This window comes from Copadichromis virginalis, linkage group LG1 (assembly GCF_057382275.1).
Source record: "Copadichromis virginalis isolate Kocher_CV1m ecotype Utaka linkage group LG1, C_Virginalis_male_GT1.1, whole genome shotgun sequence".
Taxonomy (NCBI): Eukaryota; Metazoa; Chordata; class Actinopteri; order Cichliformes; family Cichlidae; genus Copadichromis; species Copadichromis virginalis.
The window spans coordinates 24,213,160-24,233,343 of record NC_140618.1 but is presented as its reverse complement, the minus strand read 5'-3'; the positions used below and the strand labels follow the sequence as shown (position 1 = coordinate 24,233,343).

Below are 20,184 nucleotides of genomic sequence, written 5' to 3'. Positions count from 1 at the left end.
TAACTCAGAGCCATTCCTAAATAAAGGAAAGTATTTGTGACATTTGGCCGAGACAGGCTGTGCCAAGAACAACTCCCTGGCTAGCCAGACACATCTGGAGTGTGTTAGGACTGCACTGGGCACTGGTACTGACACTGGCTATCCCACCACACACACACACACACACACACACACACACACACACACACACACACACACACACACACACAGAAAATGGTCCCACATATAAGATCACCAAAAAACCATAAAAATTTCTCTCCTTACATGCCAGAAGCTGCAGGCACAAATTCTCAGTTGTACTTGTTATTGTATTGCTTACACTTCCTCAGAAGCAGCAGGGAAATACACAGGTTTTTATGGATAATTATGCAAGTACATGACTACACGCATGCGTTCTGTGTAGGTATGTAAACAGCATCGGAGTGCACGCATGTGTTTTGTGCTTCTGCATGTGTGCAAATGTGTGTGGGTTTGCCTGTGTGCGTGCTTGTGTGGCTCCAGGGTCCCTGTGTGAGAGGAGCTGAACACCTGAACATCAATAACTGTCATGTGAGCCACCTGGGACCCCACAGCCAGCTTGCACCATGGGCACACAGCCATCACCAGCACAGCTGCCACAGAGAGGGGAGGGGATGGGGTTATAGAAAGAGAGAGAGAGAGAGAGAGAGAGAGAGAGAGAGAGAGAGAGAGAGAGAGAGAGAGAGAGAAGGACTGAGAGCAGAGATGTGGGGGAGGAAGTGGGAGACAAGACAGAGTCACAGATATGAGGAAGTGACTGTGCATGTACATCTAGGAATGGACCAGCAAAGCAGGCAGGCAGACAAACAAAAGCAGAAAAATCTACATGTAGCTTCTGCCGTGCATGAAAACTGTTGTTTGTTTTTGCTCATCTACATCATTTATTCCCCTCATCCTGTCAGCCATGCACCTAATTTTGCCAGCGGAGAGCTCAGCCCCAGGCAGCCAACATCATCGGATAAGACTTTCTGTTGTCTTCACTTTCTGATGAGCCCAGTTATTGGGCTTCCTCAAAAGTGACATAATTCATCCTTGCAACGAGTGCACTCGTGTAAAATCCAGTTTTGCTGAAGCAGAAAACATTTTTTGTGGAATGTATGGAGTCAAGATTGGTATCACAGTAAAGTGGAAGCGTAAACACAGCATCTACCTAGGCATCTGATTTTGTTTTAGGTAACAGGATTCAGTAAATAAATTCTATTGAGAAATCACGTTACCGCCTTATCGATCATCTTGAGCATCTAGTACCGATTTCTTTAATGGCCGACCAATATCAGCTTCATATTTCACTTCAATGGGAATAAAACCAAAAGACAAAACATATTTGAAAAGAGTATGTTCACGGTGAGCGCACTTCCCCGATCCAAACACCTGCAGGCTCACCCAGCACCAATTAGCTCATCAGGCTTTTAATTACTCTGTTAATTGCATACAGGCAGCGTGAAGGGCAGCCTGGGAATAGGGCAAGGGGGCCTCCTGAGGACCCAGCCTGACAAGCCTGACAAACAAAGAGGAAATATTCTACCAACAACAGCCACAACAGAACTACTCTAGAGCCTAGGAGGAGAAGTGAAACGGGAGAAAAATAGCTGCAAGTGCCTTATTATCAGCACTGTGATGTCACTTCCTGTTCGGATCAGAGGCTGAGACCATGATCTGGGAGATGTGAAAGGCTGGGGCAAGCTGAGATGCAGAGAAAGAGAAGAATCTGAAGGAAGAAAGGAGCAGCACCTTGTACAAAGAGTTATGTGGACATCTGTGAGCAGCCACACCACATCTGGATTAGTTCATGATGGTCACAGGAGAGAGAGAGAGAAAGAGAGAGAGCGAAGGGCTGGGGTGGGTTGGTGCTGGAGGGGCGGGTGAGAGGGGCTAGCGTGGGAATGTCCCACTGTTAAATTTCGGGCATGCAGGCTTAGTGTATTTGTGGGAGAGTTGGGCTGGAGTCTCCACAGTGACCCGTCTGTCACAGAGCTCTGCAATAACACAAACATCCTCTAAACTGTGCAAACTGGACACACACATTCACATGCAAATATGACTACAAGGCAGCTGATATGAAAACAGTCGGAGCAGCGGGGGAGGAATTCTGTATCTGTTTTCTCCTGCTGCTACAGTGGTTGGCATTTACTCTTCATCCATGTTTTACCGTATCAGAGAGGCCGCCTTCGTGCCTCTCCCTCACAGCAGATGTCCCCCCTTCCATTTCTTCCAGGAGCAGTGTTTGAGGAGGTGTATCCAGGAAACAGTGGCCAGCGCTCACTTCCTGTGTGACAGGTGTGCGATGGAGGCCTGACAGCTGCTGTCCTGCGCTCTCTTTCCCTCTCTGTATTCCTCTCTCCTGTATCTCCCTCTTTCCAGCCAGCTGCAGCAGAGAGCAGTTCTGTTTGTTCTTACGTCACTGCTGCTGCCTGCTGATTTATGGAGCACAAAAGACTTAGAATTGACCCTGGCAACATGCACACATCACAGCAAATGCAGCATCGCTGTGTATCCTTTGCCATAAACTCTTTGCGTGAGTGTGTGTTAACAGAGCGCGTGAACTACGGCTGCCTATTCTTCTCCCCGTGTCTCCCCTCTCTCTTATGCTTTGTGCACCGTTAAAAACCTGACACTGAGCTGTCACTTACAGCTAAGATAGGAAAACAAACAGCAGATTAGTCATTCTCCTGCTTGATGTCTTGTATTTCATTTCATTCTGTGTTAAAAGTCTGCTCTGTCACTATGGAGCTGTCAGCGCTGACAAAACTGTCTGTAGCCTGAACTGCTCTCCAGCCTGCCAGCGCTCTCATACCTCTTCATTTGCCCCGCAGGCACAGTAACAAAAGCTCCTGACATTAGCCAGGCACAGGGAGGGTGTTCTGTATTATTCTGGAGGACCCCATAGGTTTCACACACAGACACACAAGAAACAAGAATGCAGCAGAGGAGGCGGAGGCGGGGTGGGGGGGAGACATTTATGTGACAGGTTAGAGGGAAGCTTTGACAGTTTCTCCATTTAGCCTACAGCCAGCTCATGCTGGAAGCTGCAGAAATAAATACCAGCAAGTCCTCTGGGACGCAGGCCGACTACAGGACGCCGCCACAAAAACAGCGCGAGTGGCTAAAGAAGGAGAGCGCCCGCTGTGCCAATAACATGGTGATTATGTGAGCTAATTGGGAAATTAAGATGACCTGATGCCATGCGATGGTCAAGGTGGAGGGAAAACTGCCACTGTAAGGGAACTGTGTAAATTTATGTAAATTTAAACAAAACATCTGCACTCTTACACTGGTATAATCTTCCTAGGGAGAGATGACAGGAAACAAAATCTATATAGTTTATATTAGTGCATGCTTACTAAGTTACAGTTTTTTAGGAAAAAATAAAGCCTAATCCAGGGAAGATAATCTCAGTCTTGTATATGTCACAAAATTATCCACTCATATGTCTCCTTATGCTTTGTTCTTCTCTGTTATTACAAGTGCATCTCGTTCATGTTACATAAAAAGAGAGACGCTGTGGAATCAATCATAGTTTCAGGGGAGAAAGTGATATGAGTGAAAACATTACCAGGTGATTATCAGTTCATTTAATGCATAACATTATGTTTCATGAGATGAAATTCTGCCACAGACTCAAAAATAATCTTTAAACCTTTTAAAAGATCTTTTCACCAGGTCCAGCTCACCATATCACAAACTTTGTGGTCCTACAAAGCATCTTTATGTTTTCTCATATCACATTTATTTCTTTACCTGAAGGTCTCTGGAGGAACTTATAGATTTCTCCACAAAGACATAACATAGTTTTCAGAAATCTTACAGATGGGCTGATTTCTGTTGGAAGCAATAATTGAAATATCAAACACAACCTCTACACCCTGCAGACGTGACTGCACCGCTCCTCAAAGTCACCACTACTCTTTGACATATCAAGGAAATCTCTAACCTTCCTCTCTCTACACTTCAAATATATCTGTTTTCTGAAAGGTTGAAATATCAATTTCCAAGTGAAATTAGAACTTTACACGGGCAACACTTTTATCTGAAGGGGCACAGTTTCTCTATTCCTGTGTGTGCGTGTGTGGAGAGACAGACATGCACAGGAAGGAAGGCTGAAGTCGAGATTAAGGTCTGTACAACTAGCTGGTAACACACTCAGTGGCTCAGCCTCCTATTTGAAGAGGGACGGAACCATCTGTGTGGCACAGGATCTGTTTCCAGGAGATAACGACATTTTTAATTTCACAAATACTGTAAGGGGAGAGAGAGAGCGCAAATGTGAGAGACATGCCTTCCTTCCCAATCTCTGTCTGCACGGTCGCCCCGTTGCAGCACTTCCCCAGACGTCCAGAGAGGACGTGTTTTCGAGTGGAGGCCTTAATAACTTCAGTCTGTGTTCCTTTGCGCTTGTTTATCCCACGCCTGTGATAAAGGGCTCGATGTGGGGCAGAAGGAAAGGGAGGGATTCATTATATCATGTAGCGGTGGCGATTTGCACTTCCCATTTTCTCTGCCGGCCTGTTCGCTTGGCGTGATTAAAACACAGCTCGGTGCTACTGTAGATTAGCCCAGCTGTATCCTGTGTCAGAGTCTGATCTGAGCACATTTCCTACAATGAAGTAGAAAGGGTGGGAGGTGACAAGATGTAGCAGTGGGAATGGGACGAGGAAAAGAAAGGGGTCAAAAGAAGGTCAGAGGTGAGTGACCAGGCGAGGAAGTAAAAAAAGGTGAGGAGGGATAGCGGGAGGTGAAATAGGCACAAGATAAGGAAGGGAGGAGGAGGAAGGTTGTTCTTCTTGGCTGTAGCTGTCAGCATTTCAGCTACATACTGTGGTGACACTGGTTTGAACCTGCATTCACAACCGGGTGTTTATGTGAGCTACAAATGCGCCTCGTTTGAAAAATGCATAATTGAAGGTGCAATTTGTGAATGCTTTATATTTTGATGAATTTTTGAAGAGTCAATTCAACAAATAATTTTCAGAAATGCTTAGCTATAAAGGGTGAGTTTTCAACCATGAATGTTCCAGATAAAGTAATTCAAGCATCTCACCTGCTGTGAGAAAGCTGGAGAAAAGACACCTGATAATTCCAGTGAAAACAGTATTATTACTAGATATGCCTGTGTGTGTGCTGTGGCGCTTAAGAATATGAGTGGATATGTGCACATTTGGGAGAAAGCAAAAGGAAAAGAGAGAAAGAGTGATATTTCAAACACACAATTGGGGTTTTACTTGGCCTCCACCCACCGCTCTGCTCCCACGCTGTGGCGTCAGCAGGCCAGCCATCCAGCGAGTGTGTTTCTCATTCCATCAGATGTTGGGAAGCTGCTCGCTTCTTGACTCTAGTCTCTGACATTCTCCATCTCCCCAGAGAGGCTGGGCAGCCTTGTCACAGTAATGTCAAACACATGTGGAGCAGACCAGAGAACGGCCGACCAAAAACACACACACACACACAAAAGACAGAGGACTGAGCAGCAGGCATCCAGAACCACGCTGGTTTACCCCAGTGTGCATCAGGATAAACAGCACCGAAACTATAGAGATGCTGCACCTCATCATTTGCTCTCATAAATTTACACAAAAAGCACAAATTTTCATATCGCTCTCACTGATCTCACTTCAACTGTGTAATAAGCACACTGTTCCTCTGCTGTGAGCAACAGTTCTGCAAAGAACTGCCAGAGAGCAAAAGTCAACTAAGCTGGATGTTTCTCTACATCACAGATGTACAGTATAACTCCCCTGTTAGTCTGAACACACGCAAATATACACTGAGGGCTGCAACAACTGGAACCAACAACTAGTGACTGGCTTCTGTACAATTTGCAGTTTTAGAGTTACTGAAACCATAAGTGCTGTGTTTTTTTCTCTTTATCTATTAATGCATAATCTTCTCAAATTAAAGGCAAGGCCATGTGACTTCCTACAATCAGCTAATCAGAGCAACTGGTGAGCGACAACTTGTATGACAAAGAAGAAGACAATCAGGGGAGTGTACATATGTCAAACAACACAAATATGAACTACTTCAACTTATTTTCACCATAAACTTTGCTGCTATAGTGTTTGATTAAGAATAGTGTGTTATTCATATAAGATTTTGCTTCTTAATTAATTAGATATAGTACACACAGCTCCTCCGTTTAATGAGGAAATCACTCACACATAAACCCATCAAAACATCTTCAAAACTGGGATTGCGATTTTTTTTCTTTTTGTATCACTGACTAAACTTTGCAGAAAAGAGAGGAAGAAATGAAAGATCATCTTCTCAAACCGCCTCGTCTTGTTTATTTCTTCTTCTCTTTGCTGAATAGCGATTTTCCTTTTCAACACACTGTGTTTGAAATTTTTCAGCTAATACATCTACAGCATGAGGGTTTCTATAAATGTTTGTTGACTAGAGAAAGATATGTAAACACACGCAAACACAGGTTTTATATCTTTGGCCTGTGTCAGCCGCTTGACTTGTCTTGTTTGTGATGGCCCAGGTGTCTCTGTTGTGCTGACCACCTGACCGGCTCGCTGTGTGCTTGCAGCTCCCGCCCACCCAGGGCCATCTGCTCCACTCATTAATTAGGAGGCAGCCAGTTTCACCTGCACTGCCTGCATTTAGATCCCAATAATTAACACACACAAACGCACACAGACACATACTCAACAAGCCCACACACCCATATAACAAACACATAAGCTGAGGCATCAAGTCAAAGTATAAGCGAGAGCCTTTTCTCTGTTAGACACTGAAGGCTTCTATCATCTCCATTTCTGCTGTTGAATGCCTGATATGTAACTCACTGATAAACTAATGAGGTATAACAAACAAAAGAGAAAGCCATCTTGAAGGGAATGGAAGTGAAGTACACTGGCCTGTGGTTTTGCTTGATGCCTTTTCTTCTGAGGAAAAGTGGTCCTATTACTCAAAACCTGTGGTTGTTTCCCTCTGTATATATAAAACAGCAGACATCCTATCCGTGCACCTGTAGTAGATGGGAACTGAACAAACACTCTGCAGGCTCGGGTCATAATGAATGGCCAGCCTTTTAAGAGAGCTACTTAATGATGAAGTGGGGACATCTGCCCTAGCAGGCAGCAGGCCCTCCTGGTCTGAGCGATTGGGCAGCCGGCACTGGGAAGGAGAGAGGACGAGATGCTCACTTGGTGGTGATGGAAGTATAATGTGCGGTGAGGCAGGGTGTCTGCACTGCGGTTTCACCTCTGCAACCTCCCATCTATTGTTCAAGACTATTATCAACTGTTCAATTATTCAGATGATATTTACCAGGGCCAATTACACGGGGCCACATCCTGCAGAGAAAATGGCCGGAGTGTTTTACTGTTGCACTTGCATGCGGAAGAGTGCGCTGCTGAGGCTGTTCAAGTGGGGCTCAGAAACCTTTGGCTGGACTTGTTTTCTTCGCTGGGAGTGTCTCCACACTCACAAGAGTTATTATGAGCCGTCCAGTCCTTTATAACCCACTTCTCTAGTGCCTCCACAGAATGGTCTCACCGCAGTGACACGTAAAAGGTTATCCCTCAAAGCTGTTCAAATCTTAACATAAACAAACACTCGTGACACCATACCTTGCACTACACTGTTTTGGGGCACCGAGCAGTTCAGTTAAGGGTAAATGCCTAAATGTATCCCTTCACACCCATTGCCTTCATCCAGACCAAATTCACAGAGACCAAAGATTTTGTGTCACCACTTTGTCTCAGCATCACTTTGATGTGTAGCACAGACTCATGTGGCGAACAACTCATGACCTCCCCTTGCTCTGTCTTTCAGTGTCTCTGTCTTTTTATGTCTAATCTCAGCTCTAAAGAATTAAAAGTACAGGAAAAGAGAAAAGTTCATATAGCACTACTGATATTAATAGCAACAATAATATTATTAGAGTCACTTTTTCCTGCCCCTGTAACTGTCTCTTGTTACCAGTGTTATTCAATTCAATTATATTTACAAGGCAACATCCTACAGTGGCCCAGCAGTAACCATCTAAAGACATCATAACACGCAAAGCGACAAAAAAAGGCAAAAGCAAAGGTTATCCAGTATCCTGATCTTCACCTTCACACAAAACATTGAATGCTTACAATAATGTGAAAGTTTACACTTGAAATATTTTAGTATTTAAAGCTTTTCCATTGAAAACATCGAAAGGGGAATTAAAAATAATGCATGCCAATAAAAATAATAATAGACATGTTTTTTTAAAGGCGTTTTGCCGTAGTTTCACTCAAAACTGACTTTTGCAGGTTGTACTTACTTTATGAAGGTCGAGGTCAAGCTGAGGTAACAGTAGCGGAGATAATCCACACCAAATAGTTTCTAAAACCGATTTTTATATGTCATCTCAATCCTCATCATTTGAAAATAATAATAATAATAATAAAGCTTTGTCGCGGTCTTATTCCTTATTTTTCTGTCTTTGAAATATTGAGAGGAAAGAGCGAGAGTCTAGCAGGAAAAAACAGACGGTTTAACTTTCCTTTGGGTGTTCAGTAGGGGGTCTTGACTTTCCAGGTTTAATAAATTATGAGGTATTTCACTTCTCAGTTATATCGAAAAACGTATAAATAAAATCAAAGCCAGAGCTCTTGGATCTTTAAGCAGATTGATGTCTTTGGTTTTTGCAGTCTGAGTTGTTGTTTTTGTTTTTTTCTTTTAAAGCAAAAATCAGAATTTGTCCCAGGCATGTAAATCCGCACTCTTGCTCATTTTAACCATCCCAGATCGAAGAAGGAAAAACACAGCCGAGTTTCACCTGCAAAAAACCCCAAATATATCTATCTATCTATATATATTTTTTTTAAAGCGAACAAAACTATTAACCTGTCGCTACTGCAGAAATCATCGCATCTCCCAGGCAAAAACCCCCCGAAATTATAAAGATGCGGATCCTCTGTTCGGCAGGGTGCGTCTATTATTCCTCCTGTTACAACTTTAAAACCCTCCTTTTTTAACTTCACAGTTAAGCCACAGTCCGTGGTGTCAGGAGCGACTCCTTGTACATCCGACGAAACGAAGTGACCTTCTTCTTTTTCTGTCTCTTTTAAAAATGTTTAAGCACACAGTCACCCTACAGCCCGTGGACAGGCTGCTCCACCACCACGCTTCTCAGTACGGCACTTCTCCGACGCGCTGTCTTTCAGTGTTGTGGTCTTTAAAGAAAAAAAAAAGAGGAACGCAAAAAAAAAAAAAAAAAAAAAAAGCTTCACTTCCAAAAAAGAAAATCACATTCGGCTGAGCAGATCTGACGGTTTATTTTCCTTTGGATTCACAATTTGGGATTTGCAGACTTGTTTTGTCTTCTTCACTGATGAGTGGAGCTGGCGGGGCCACTGTGCGCAGTAACCGCGGCTCTCTCCTCCTCCTCCTCTCTCTCTCTGTCCTCGCTGTAGCCTTCTGTCTGCGTTTAAACACCATCTGGAGCTCCTAACCTCTCTCTCTCCCTCCCTCTCTCTCTCTCTCCCTCTCTCTCTCGGGTACCATCATAGGCGAGAGCTGGCAGCTATTGTGCAGGAATCCTTTCTAAATTGAAAAAGATCCAACATTGCACATTGTAAACCCCGCATTTGTCCAAAGTTATTAAAAATATGCGATTTAACCAGTAAAACCTTGCTAAAAAAAACCCACATCTGCAGTTCTCCAATAAAATGCAGGCAAAAATGAATAATAATAAGCTGGATGAAGATGTATCGTAATGACATTATATGGCTGTATGGTTTGTAATATATAGCCTATCCTTTCCTACCTATATATTTTTTTAGAAGTTTTTTTTAGAAGCTAAACAGCTCGAATCCAAAAGCTCTGAGACTGAGTGAAATACAACTCTTTTACCGTCCCGCTGTCTGCCCGTGGGGGCCGCTGTTTCCTCATATCAGGACGAGGGGACGACAAGGAAGGCAGATTATATTTACTTTAACACTTGGGGGGGAAACCACAAGCTTTCTGAGAACTGAATGAATGCAAAAGAATGCGTCTGTCGGCATGTGACCATACGCCAATAAACGCAACGCGTCTCGTAAAAGTGACAGTTTCCCTTTATGTTCAAGTGTTGTCCTTAATAGTCAAGTCAGTGGATTGTTGTAAAGAAGGATAGCAGGACGATTCGTCTTGTAAAAGAGCTCTATAAATGTGCCCCATATCTTCCCACCCATATACTTGTTTCAACTGCGATCACACGTGGCAACATTAGTATTCCCACTTTGCAATGGATTCATGAATGATGACTGCTTCAGCCTTTAATCCTTCTCATTTGATGTAACATCTGTCCGAGGATGACGAATGACAATTCAAAAAAATAACAATTATTTTAAATGGACTAATCTGTCTTTTTTTTTTTAATCAATTCATTAGCACGTCAATAAAATTTCAGCAGTTTAAACGGTGAAAAATGTCCATCGGAAGTTTCCAGAAGCAAGAAGATGTTCTGCTCTCCGGATCAGCAATCCCAAACTTTTTCATTTATTTATTTAGAAAACGCAGTTTTATTTTTAGGTTTCTTTTAAATCTGAAAACAATAATATTAAGTACCCATAAATATATAAAGTAATATGAATGCATTGTCCTAAATAGGTAAACAAATACACTGGATAGGCAGACAGAGATACACAAAGAGCGACAGCAAAAAAGGCAGGTACAGTACATCTGCCTCCTCTATAGTGAGAATCCTCCACCTGTCCACACTGGTCTGTTAGTCTCTTTGCCCCACCCACCTGCCCTCTCTCCCTCCAACAGACACACATAGCCATGGAAGGGGACAGAAGACAAAGCTGACACCCTTCTGACCCCTTCTGCGTCGACAGAACAAACAGAACCAGCTTGTAAAGTACACACAGACAGCTGCTGTGCCCTGACTCCAGTCTCACCAGCCTTCGCCAGCACTGAACGCAAATGCTGCCGTCGTATGGAGACTTCTGAAAAAGCCCTCCACTGCTGATTAAATAATGTGAGCAAGTGCGCAGGGGGGGAAGCCCCGTTCCTCTCTGACTGGAACAGTTCCCTGCACGGCTGATGAGAGGCAATAACTTCAGGTAACGTCAGCACCAGGTGCCAATGTTCTTTTTTTTCTTCAAGCCACAATATCTGATCAAGCTGTTGCTGCAAATGTGATCAAACCAACAAAAGCAGGAGAAATACACCGCAAGATTACACACATAAACTGATGCATGGGACATTACAAGGGTGAATCTCCCACAGACTGGGTAGCTAGCGCTAAACTTCAGAGTTTTGGCCCTAAAGCAGCTCTGTATACATGCATGTTGCAGTGTGTGTGCGCACCATTGGTGACTTATTTGCTCTCTGCAGAATACTGAGAAAGGAAGAGATATGTGTGTCTCTGTGTGGCCCTGAGTGACAGAAAGGTAGGCGATGGGGGTTGCATCCAAAGAAAGGATTCCTGTCAAGGTGACAGCTCGGAGATTGACAGGATGCTATTCTCTTCGGGAACAGCGTCAGTCAACCTGTCAGCCTCCCTGTACGACAGCCTCTCACTCCTCTTAATTTGGCCTTTTGTTGAGCGGTCACCGGGTTAGCTCTGACACTCCATGTGGCCAGCCCGATAAACTGCACAATGAAACCCACTCACGCAAGGTGGGAACTCGCCTCGATGAACTCTCTGTGGCATAATACTGTGACTGGAAGTCCCTTTGATGGCATTAATGACAAAAACAGCTTTGTCTTCCCCGCCTTTTCACTCTCTATCTCCCTGTCACACCACAAGCACCCCCACCCTCCACCTTCCAACCATTGCTCTGGATTCTATTATGTTGGCAGCATCTTCTGGGTAGTTGAGCACAAACTGAGACAGAAGAACTCAGTTCGGTCATTGTGCTGCTTTGGAAATGACTATTTCTGTTTGTGTGTGTCAGACTAAAAGCAAGAAAGAAAGAGAGAAGTTTTGCAGCATTTCCTCCTCTTGCACATTGTAAATCCTTTCCTATAGTGGCAGTCACAGGCTAGTGTGTTGAAAGGAGATAAGGCCCTGAGCCGGCTGAAAGGAACGCTAGACCCATTGTGTCCCTGCGCTCTTCTCCCTTCTGCTATCCTTTCCTCTGTCGTGCGCATTCAACAGACCACACGTTCGTGGAGCTACCATTAATGTCACCAGTGTAGGCTCCAGGCAGACGTGAAGGAGGAAAGAGCACATTTTGATCAAAAGAACGGGGGGGGGGGGTTAACTGCACCGAGTTATGCTGTTTGATAGAAACGATTAGAATCATACCGAGCCTCCTCTCCTCTGAGTCACATGCATCGTTTGTGAATATGACTCGTGTACTTTAAACTCTATTTTCTTTGATAAAGCACTTAACGGGATGTTTATCTCTCACTTTGTATTCCAGCATCTTAAATGTGTGCAGGTCCTCCAGCTGCTCCATCATATTATGAAAGAGAGAGTCTTCCTGTAATATGGCGTGGTGTAACGGATCATTGACCCACCCACTCAAGCACACACGGCGGAATGCTGCTTTTACAAATTGCACCCATAGACCCCCTGACATTTTGTTTGCAATCAAGCAGGAAAGTATCGCCTGTTTGAATCATCCAGGCATGATGGGAATCGTAAATTCAATCCATGCTCTTGGACCAAGTACTTCATTTCCAGTATTGTCATCTTCAACTAATAAGAGTACTATCTATTACGGCATTACTGTAGATGCTCCAGCATATGCAATGAAGCTGATTAATTACCCACTCTATGTGCTTTGGTTAAATTCTGCATTTCAGATGGTGAAATTTGGCACGAGTATCGCAGGGATGTGTTTCATTCATAGTGTTACAACCAAATATGGCTTCAGAGGACTTACACGCTGGCATGAAGTTTTCTTTAACCAGAGTGCTAGGCTATGTGTACACGTGGTCATATCTGACCAAGAGAAGTGCAAACTTACAAAAGAGGAAGTGACATCTGATCAAATCAAGTGTTGACTCAAGAGCAGGATATGCAGCCTGAGCGAGGCGAGGGGGGACGGACAACAGCCAGTAAAATGTCTGCAGGCAGGTGAACGCGTCCCATACGTTCACATGAAAAAGTCAGTGCTAAGTATGTCTGTGTTTCCCAAGAGACAATATGTGTGTGTGTGTGTGTGTGTGTGTGTGTGTGTGTGTGTGTGTGTGTGTGTGTGTGTGTGTGTGTGTGTGTGTGTGTGTGTGTGTGTGTGTGTGTGGAAGCAGACAGTTGGTGGTGCTGGCACTGGAGATAGTGAGTAGAGGGGGATGAGGCGCTGTATCAAGTTGTGAACATCTGTTCCTCATAGAAACCACAAAGCTGGTACTGAGGAAATAAAGAGGATAACTGCTCTACTGCTCTCTCTCTCTCTTTCACACACACACACACACACACACACACACACACACACACACACACACACACACACACACACACACACTCATCTCACTTTTTTCCACTCCTTGTTTACTCAGTACTTTTACCTCTTCTTGCATCACTATCAGCATCCATGTTTTTCCAACATTTTTGATCATCCATTCCACATTTATTTTCTCATATCTCTGCTGGAAATCCAGTGATGTAATCATTAAGCAATGGATAAGTGCACACAGCCGATGGTATATTTTTCATGTAGATGAAGTTTCAAAATACTATTACAAAATATGTCCCGTAGTTCTAGATGCGATAACAATTATGTAAGCTGGACTTCTAAGAAAGAGTGACATGGCGAAACCGCAAGACCAAGCATTTACAAAGAAGGAGGACAAAAGATAAACTGATCCACAGACTTAAAACTAAACAAAAGCACATGTGGTTGATTTTCCAATCCTAAAGTCAAAACTGTAAATGGATAGTTAATTAAGCTTTAGTCAATACCTAGTTTGCTTTTGACAATCAATAAGATTATTATTAAAGCCTCTAGTCACCCGTAGCCTCGTGCAGTCCTCAGAGATTTTGGTCCAGATTGTCATAACACGGTTGCTGCAGATTTATCAGCTTGACATACACGATGAGTCTCCCGCTCCACTACACCCTAACAGTGCTCTGTTGGACTGAGATCTGGTGACTGTGGAGGCCAGTTGAGTACAGTGAACTCATGTTCAAGAAACCAGTTTGAGATGATTTGAGTTTTGTAACCCAGTGGATTATCCCGCTGGAAGCAGCCGTCAAAAGATGGGCACACTGTGGTCATAAAAGGTTAGACATGGCCAGCAGCAGTATTCATTTAAGCTGTGAAGCTGAGTTTAATAGTGGTCATTTGATATTAAGGGGGTCAGTGTAAACTGTAGCATCAGTTTCCCGTTCTCAGATGACAGGTTTTGATCACTGTGGCGTTCTGTGTCTGCTTAAAGATTTGAATCAAGGTATGCAGAGATGCTCTGCATGCCTTTGCTGTAACGAGTAGTTATTTGAACTACTGTTGTCTTTCTCTGGGCTCAAAACCGAGGTTAAATCCCAGGAGAACAAGAATTTGTGAAATCCTCAGACCAGCCCATCTGGCAGAAACAACCATTCCCTGTTCCAAGTCATTTAAATCATTTTTTTTCCCTATTATGATGCTCGGTTTGAACTTCAGCAGGTTATCTAGACCATTTCCACAAACCTAGATGCACTGAGTTTCTACCATATGATTGACTGATTATATTTACACTTTACAGAGAAGCAGAACAGGTGTAACTAATGAAATAGCCGGTGGGTGTACACATAGTATTTATTACCGTGTAAAAAGTTTTATAAACATCAGCTGCAACTTAACAAACACGTGGCGGCTCACACATGATTTATAATACAGTTATTAGTATTACTCATTATTCTATTAATGAGTATTTCAGTGTTGACAGTGACAGTAAAACGTTTTAATTAACTATTTAAAATGACTATTATGAAGCGTAATTAAAAAGCTTTATTTAGAGTCTATGTTAGATGACTAATCGTGCAAACAGGTCTTTGGCAAGCCGGATAACAAAGAAAGCAACAAAGTTATGTGCTTATGTATTTATACGAAACTTATTACTGGTGAGATGCCTGTTTTTGTCAAAGAAAATTGTAAAGAATAGCCTCTTCATAGCTATAGAGGATTAGAGTTGGCACAAAATTACAAAGTCTATGATACAGCAGACATGAGCCAAGGCTTTGTTAGGGATTCTCTGCACCTTTTTCATCAAAGACCCTTGATTTAGTCCTTGCTGCTTTTCTTCTTCCTCTCTCCATCTCTCTCACTGCCTTACTGGCTCTATCTGGGCCTGCTGCGAGGTTGTGCGAGCGCTGGGTGGCAGTTCCTTATTGTACAGTGTCTATATGAGTGTGCGTCTGTGTGTATGTGTGAGTCTGTATGCTGTGTGCGACTGATAAGACCCAGGGAGAAGAGCCAGCATGCCGACATATTCTTGCCACCGCGGTTATCGCCTGTCGCAGCTGTGCCTGAGCTCTGCGACATCTGCTCCCTCACAGGAAGCCTATGCTGTGGCTCACAACACCTCTCCCTCACACACACACACACACACACACACACACACACACACACACACACACACACACACACACACACACACACACACATATGTACATGCATGAACACATACTTTACTCCCGCTTCTCCATACAGTGAGAACATGTTACCGGACTGTACCCCCCCACCACCACACACACACACGCACGCACACACAGTTACATCAGGTAAACTACATGAGACAAAGAGCTGTGTTTATAGTTCTCAATGGCACATTTTGTTTTTCTCAGTCTACACATGTGTGCATGTGTGTGTGTGATGAATGGGCTGGAGCACCAACGCTGGAGTTCTACTGGGTTTTTATCACTGAATTACAGGGGGGGATGCTTATGACTAAGCCTAATTATAGAGGCCTTATCGCTGCAACGTTCACAAAGCTCATTACTGCCAAGAGACGGTATGCGCTGCAGGTAATTCACCACGTTGGGTATTAGTCCTCGCACTGGCTTACCGTTTCTACATATTTAGAGTCTATAAAATTAGGCTTTTAATGTCTGATTCTTAATGCATCTCTCTCTTCAAACCCTTCGCTGATTTAAGAGAAGGTTTTCATTTTTATACCTAAAGGCAGTGTTTTCACTTCTTTATGAATCAATTACATTTTTTTCTCTTTTTACTTTTTTTTTTTAACCTCACATGTCTTTTCATGTATTCCTCAGCTGTCTGCTCTCTTAAACCTGTCCATCTGTCATTCACCATTTTTGACCTTCATGTGTATTATGAAACCATTAAAGCTCAACAGTGAAACTCCAGAATCTGGTTCTGTTCCTTTTAGCTGCTTGGGGAAGCCCAGAGGAAGACACCCCCGGCTCACCCACCCAACCACCAAAAGCTCTAAAAACCTCTTTCCTTTTCCTTTCCAGCGCCCACAGGATAAATGTGCTCCACTGGGCTTGGTAACAACAAGGACAAGTTTATTCAATCTAGACTGGTAATATGAAGAAATGGGGGGGAAGCGGGGGGGGGGGGGGGGGCACGCAGACAAAAGACAAAGCGTTAAGAGAGCAATTTAACACCAGTTTTATTTGTTATAAAACAGGCCAAAAAAGGCCATGTTTTGATGCCCTTCTAACCTTGAATCCTTTTGCTTCAGTCATCAAATAGCAAGATGAAGAAACCTCACATAACCCCACATAGCATGTAGCACAAAGTCAACACAAACTGATTATACGTCAATCACTTGAACTTAATGAGCAGATCAGACCGCTGCGGGACCCTCCGTCACTCATCGCGATTAACACGATGCCAAAAGACCTTCATAAAAAAGGTCCTGTAAGATGACAAGCTCATACCTTCGCTATATCTGTAACGGCTGCTGGCCACCAGGTTGTGATCGAGGCTTCCAGGCTGGAGTATGTGGGCAGTGAATTTATCCCTCAGCTCGCGGTGGCTGATAAGTGTGACGGTAGGGACACGTGGAGCAAACGCTGGAACAGCTCTCAGGTCAGCCCTCTTCTGGCGCTCCAAATGGACCTCAGCAGACATGTTCGGACTTTCCTGTTTATTTGAGAGGTGAGAGGCTTGGAGCATGAGGGACATGCTCTTTGAAACTCTCTGGCGCACACTGGCAGCTTGCAGGTTCAACCGTGGAAGCAGCAACAGCACACTTAACACTAAAAGTTAGTATTACCTCCAAAGGCTTTCCTGCTGAATGTTCTCGTTCAGTTTCACTTGAGGATTTCCATGTGTTTCTTTACAATTTCTAGTTTTGCCTTTGAGGGCCCAGTGGATCATTCTGTGACCCGCTGAGCTGTTGTACACATACACGGACTTAGCTTCACTTAAGGCTCCAAAAATTGAAATAGACAGTAACAGCCAGCCTTTCCTTATATTCCTTTCATTCCTTCAGTGAATAAGTTTATCCTGGTTGAAGTATTCCTGGAATCTTCTGGTGTTTTTTTCTTTGCCTCTTGCCTGCGTGCAGGAAAGAGAAATAGATTGTAGTTGTATTCTGTTTTTTCACAAGTAAGTCTTTGTCCTTAACCGCTGTTCCCTTTAACATGGCACATCTTGCATGTAAATCCCCATTTCTTTCTTCTTCTTGGTTCACCCGATCCTCTCAGTCGCTCTTCTCTTCTCCCCAGCAGAGTGTGTGGGAGTTAATCAAGAGTGTGTGTGTGAGTGTCAAAGGCAGGTCAGCTTGTCTTGTGGCACTGGCTGAGGGGTTGTGCTCTCATCTGAACCCTCCTCCTCCTGCCTGCCACAACAGCTCAAAAGAGAAGTGAGTGCTTGGATGTCACACTATCTGTGTGTGTGGTTATTTTTTCTGTCTTGAGGCTAACACCCCTGGGGAGGCCAGGCAGCAGTGCTGCTTGCGGTGATAGCTGCAGACAGCAGCACGCAGCAGGACCTGGGCCTCAGTCTGGGCTTCCTCTGTCAGGAACCAGCTGTGTCGGCCAGAAACCGCTCCTTCCCTTACTGCATCCTCCCTTCAGAGGTGCCCTCCTTTGCTTCTGTGCACCTTGCCCGGTGGCTATAATGATGCCGTCTGTGCTCCCTTGTTCAAAATCCTTCCTTGTTGTTCTTCCCCCTGTTTAATTTTTGGGTTTTGATTCAAACCAGTTACTTCATCATCGGGATTTTTCTTCTGCCTCGCTGCAAAACAACACACTAAAAAACTTTGGATGTTTCGTTTTTGTATATTTCATGGAAGTTTACAGAACAGGACAACAGGAAATACAACAAAAGCCAAAGTAACTGTTTATCAAACTGTACACAGAACTGGAACACAGCAAATCAATTAACCAGCTGACTTTCCTATAATAATCTGCTCTTATACCAACACACACACAGAGATGTATCTCAAAAGTTTATAATATTAATCCATGTTTTTATTAACTCCTAAAAAGTAGATGCTCAGGACTTTTTAGTCCTGGCTTGGTTCATGGTAGACAGATATTTAGTCAAAGTAGTTATGGGACACAGCTATCTATTTTGTTATTTTTAATATACATCATAGGACTAAAAAGCTAGAAGTTGGCCATCAATTCTCCTGACCAGTGATAATATTAATCGTAATAAATGTGTTTATTTCAATTAATTAATAAAGAAATACTTTGATTTCAGGTTAAATATAAATATTAAAGTAGCATACTAATTGTCAAAACTCATATTTACCATTATAGCACCATAATAGGTCATAATAGAAATATAAAAATGCAGTTAACAACTTCAATATTCTCTTTTTTTCACTAACCATTTCACCAGAAATTGAGTGGACAGGCCAACCGACCAAATCCACGTTTTACTTCTCTTTTTTTTTTTTTTTTCGATAAATGAAGGGTTTCCCTGTGGAAGTTCTTTTTCCCCACTGATAGACAAATGGCGTGTCTTTATCCAAAAGACACATGCATATGTCTGCCTCATATTAGTCCAAAATAATAAAAAGCTTATAACTCATGTCCTCTGTGATTACTGACTGTCTGTATACACTTCATACTTCCTCAATGGCTTTCTGGTGTCGTTGACATCAGCCAAAGTAAAGATCGTGACATGATAATTGTTTTGTCACTAATATTTTTAACTTTTTTATTCATTCCTACTACGTGTGAGCAACATGAAGCTGTTGCTGCAAAGTAGAAAGAAAGTAAGTAGGACTACAGCTGCAGTGGGAAAGAACATGCTGAAACAGGACACATGCTCTCACACACAGGAACCAAAGACATCGACTTTTACCTACTCTGGCCTCTGACCTGGGGGCTCATTGAACAATAACCATAACACAGAGTCCCAGCATTAACCCTCACTGCTGCTACACACACACACACACATTTCCACACAATTTATGTTTGTGTATGTCGTTTACTGATGAGAGAAGTGAGAGGGGATGTGAGTACACAGATGTGCCAAGTGCCTGGTTGAAACTAACACACAGATGGTCATCAGCAGAGAGGAAGTGAGAGAAACCCATGTTGCTTTCTCTGACTTTGGGCGTGGGGAACAAACAGTGTGAAAGAGAGAGAGAGAGAGAGAGAGAGAGAGAGAGGGAGGGAGAGAGAGAGAGAGAGAGGGAGAGAGAGACCTGATTTCTCTATAAACCAACAGTGTGTGAAGAAGATGAAATTTAGGTGTTTTTTAATGTATTTTTATTAGAACAACCATTGGTGATTTCCCAGTCACAGGTATTCAAACACAGAACATCTGCACTCTGTTTTAAAGCTGATATAATTCTGAATAATAGCAACAATCAAACTGCTGTTACATTTCATTTAGGAGTTGATTCTCTGACGACATGATTGCATTTTGGCATGGATTTTTAGGGGGGTTAAATAAAAGAGCCCCGTCAGTGAAATGAAAATGAAAGCTTATGTTTGTTGGAGGATATGACAGCTCCTGAGAACATATGAGGAGAACATATGAGGAGGGGACGCTGATCATATGTTTGGAAACACATTACAAACAGCTACTGGGCCAGAAGATGGGGTAAGTTGAAAAAAGAGCAGAAATCAGCCCTACATTAGCTCTCGTAGGGAAGTTTTGATGTGTGACAAAAGAGATTTCTCTTTGGATTGTTTTGTGCTGTGATTCATAGTTTTTATCCAAATAGAAATAAGATGAAGAAATAAACAGGATCAAATAAGACCGAGTGGAATAAAAGAAAGTGATTTAGATGCAAAACCTACAAAAAGACCTTTATTCACTTAACATCAAACAACATCTAAATTATTAAGTTCCTTAACTCTGACTGAACTGTTAAATCTTTTTGATTGTA

The 20,184-nt window shown here is 43.1% G+C and overlaps 1 protein-coding gene across 3 annotated transcripts in view; it reads right to left on the bottom strand.

Annotated features, from left to right (window-relative positions):
* The window catches only part of cbfa2t3 (CBFA2/RUNX1 partner transcriptional co-repressor 3), a 43,471-nt gene extending 25,899 nt beyond the window's left edge, over positions 1-17,572 (bottom strand). For 2 of the 3 annotated variants that reach the window (XM_085455668.1, XM_085455677.1), the window contains exon 1: positions 16,766-17,572. In XM_085455668.1, coding sequence (XP_085311794.1) covers positions 16,766-17,012 — 247 coding nt within the window. In that variant the 5' untranslated portion in view covers positions 17,013-17,572. Of the gene's footprint in view, positions 1-8,278; positions 9,179-16,765 lie in introns of those variants that run through there. The other variant, XM_085455685.1, reaches the window with a different exon arrangement.
* Positions 17,573-20,184: the final 2,612 nt, after the last annotated feature.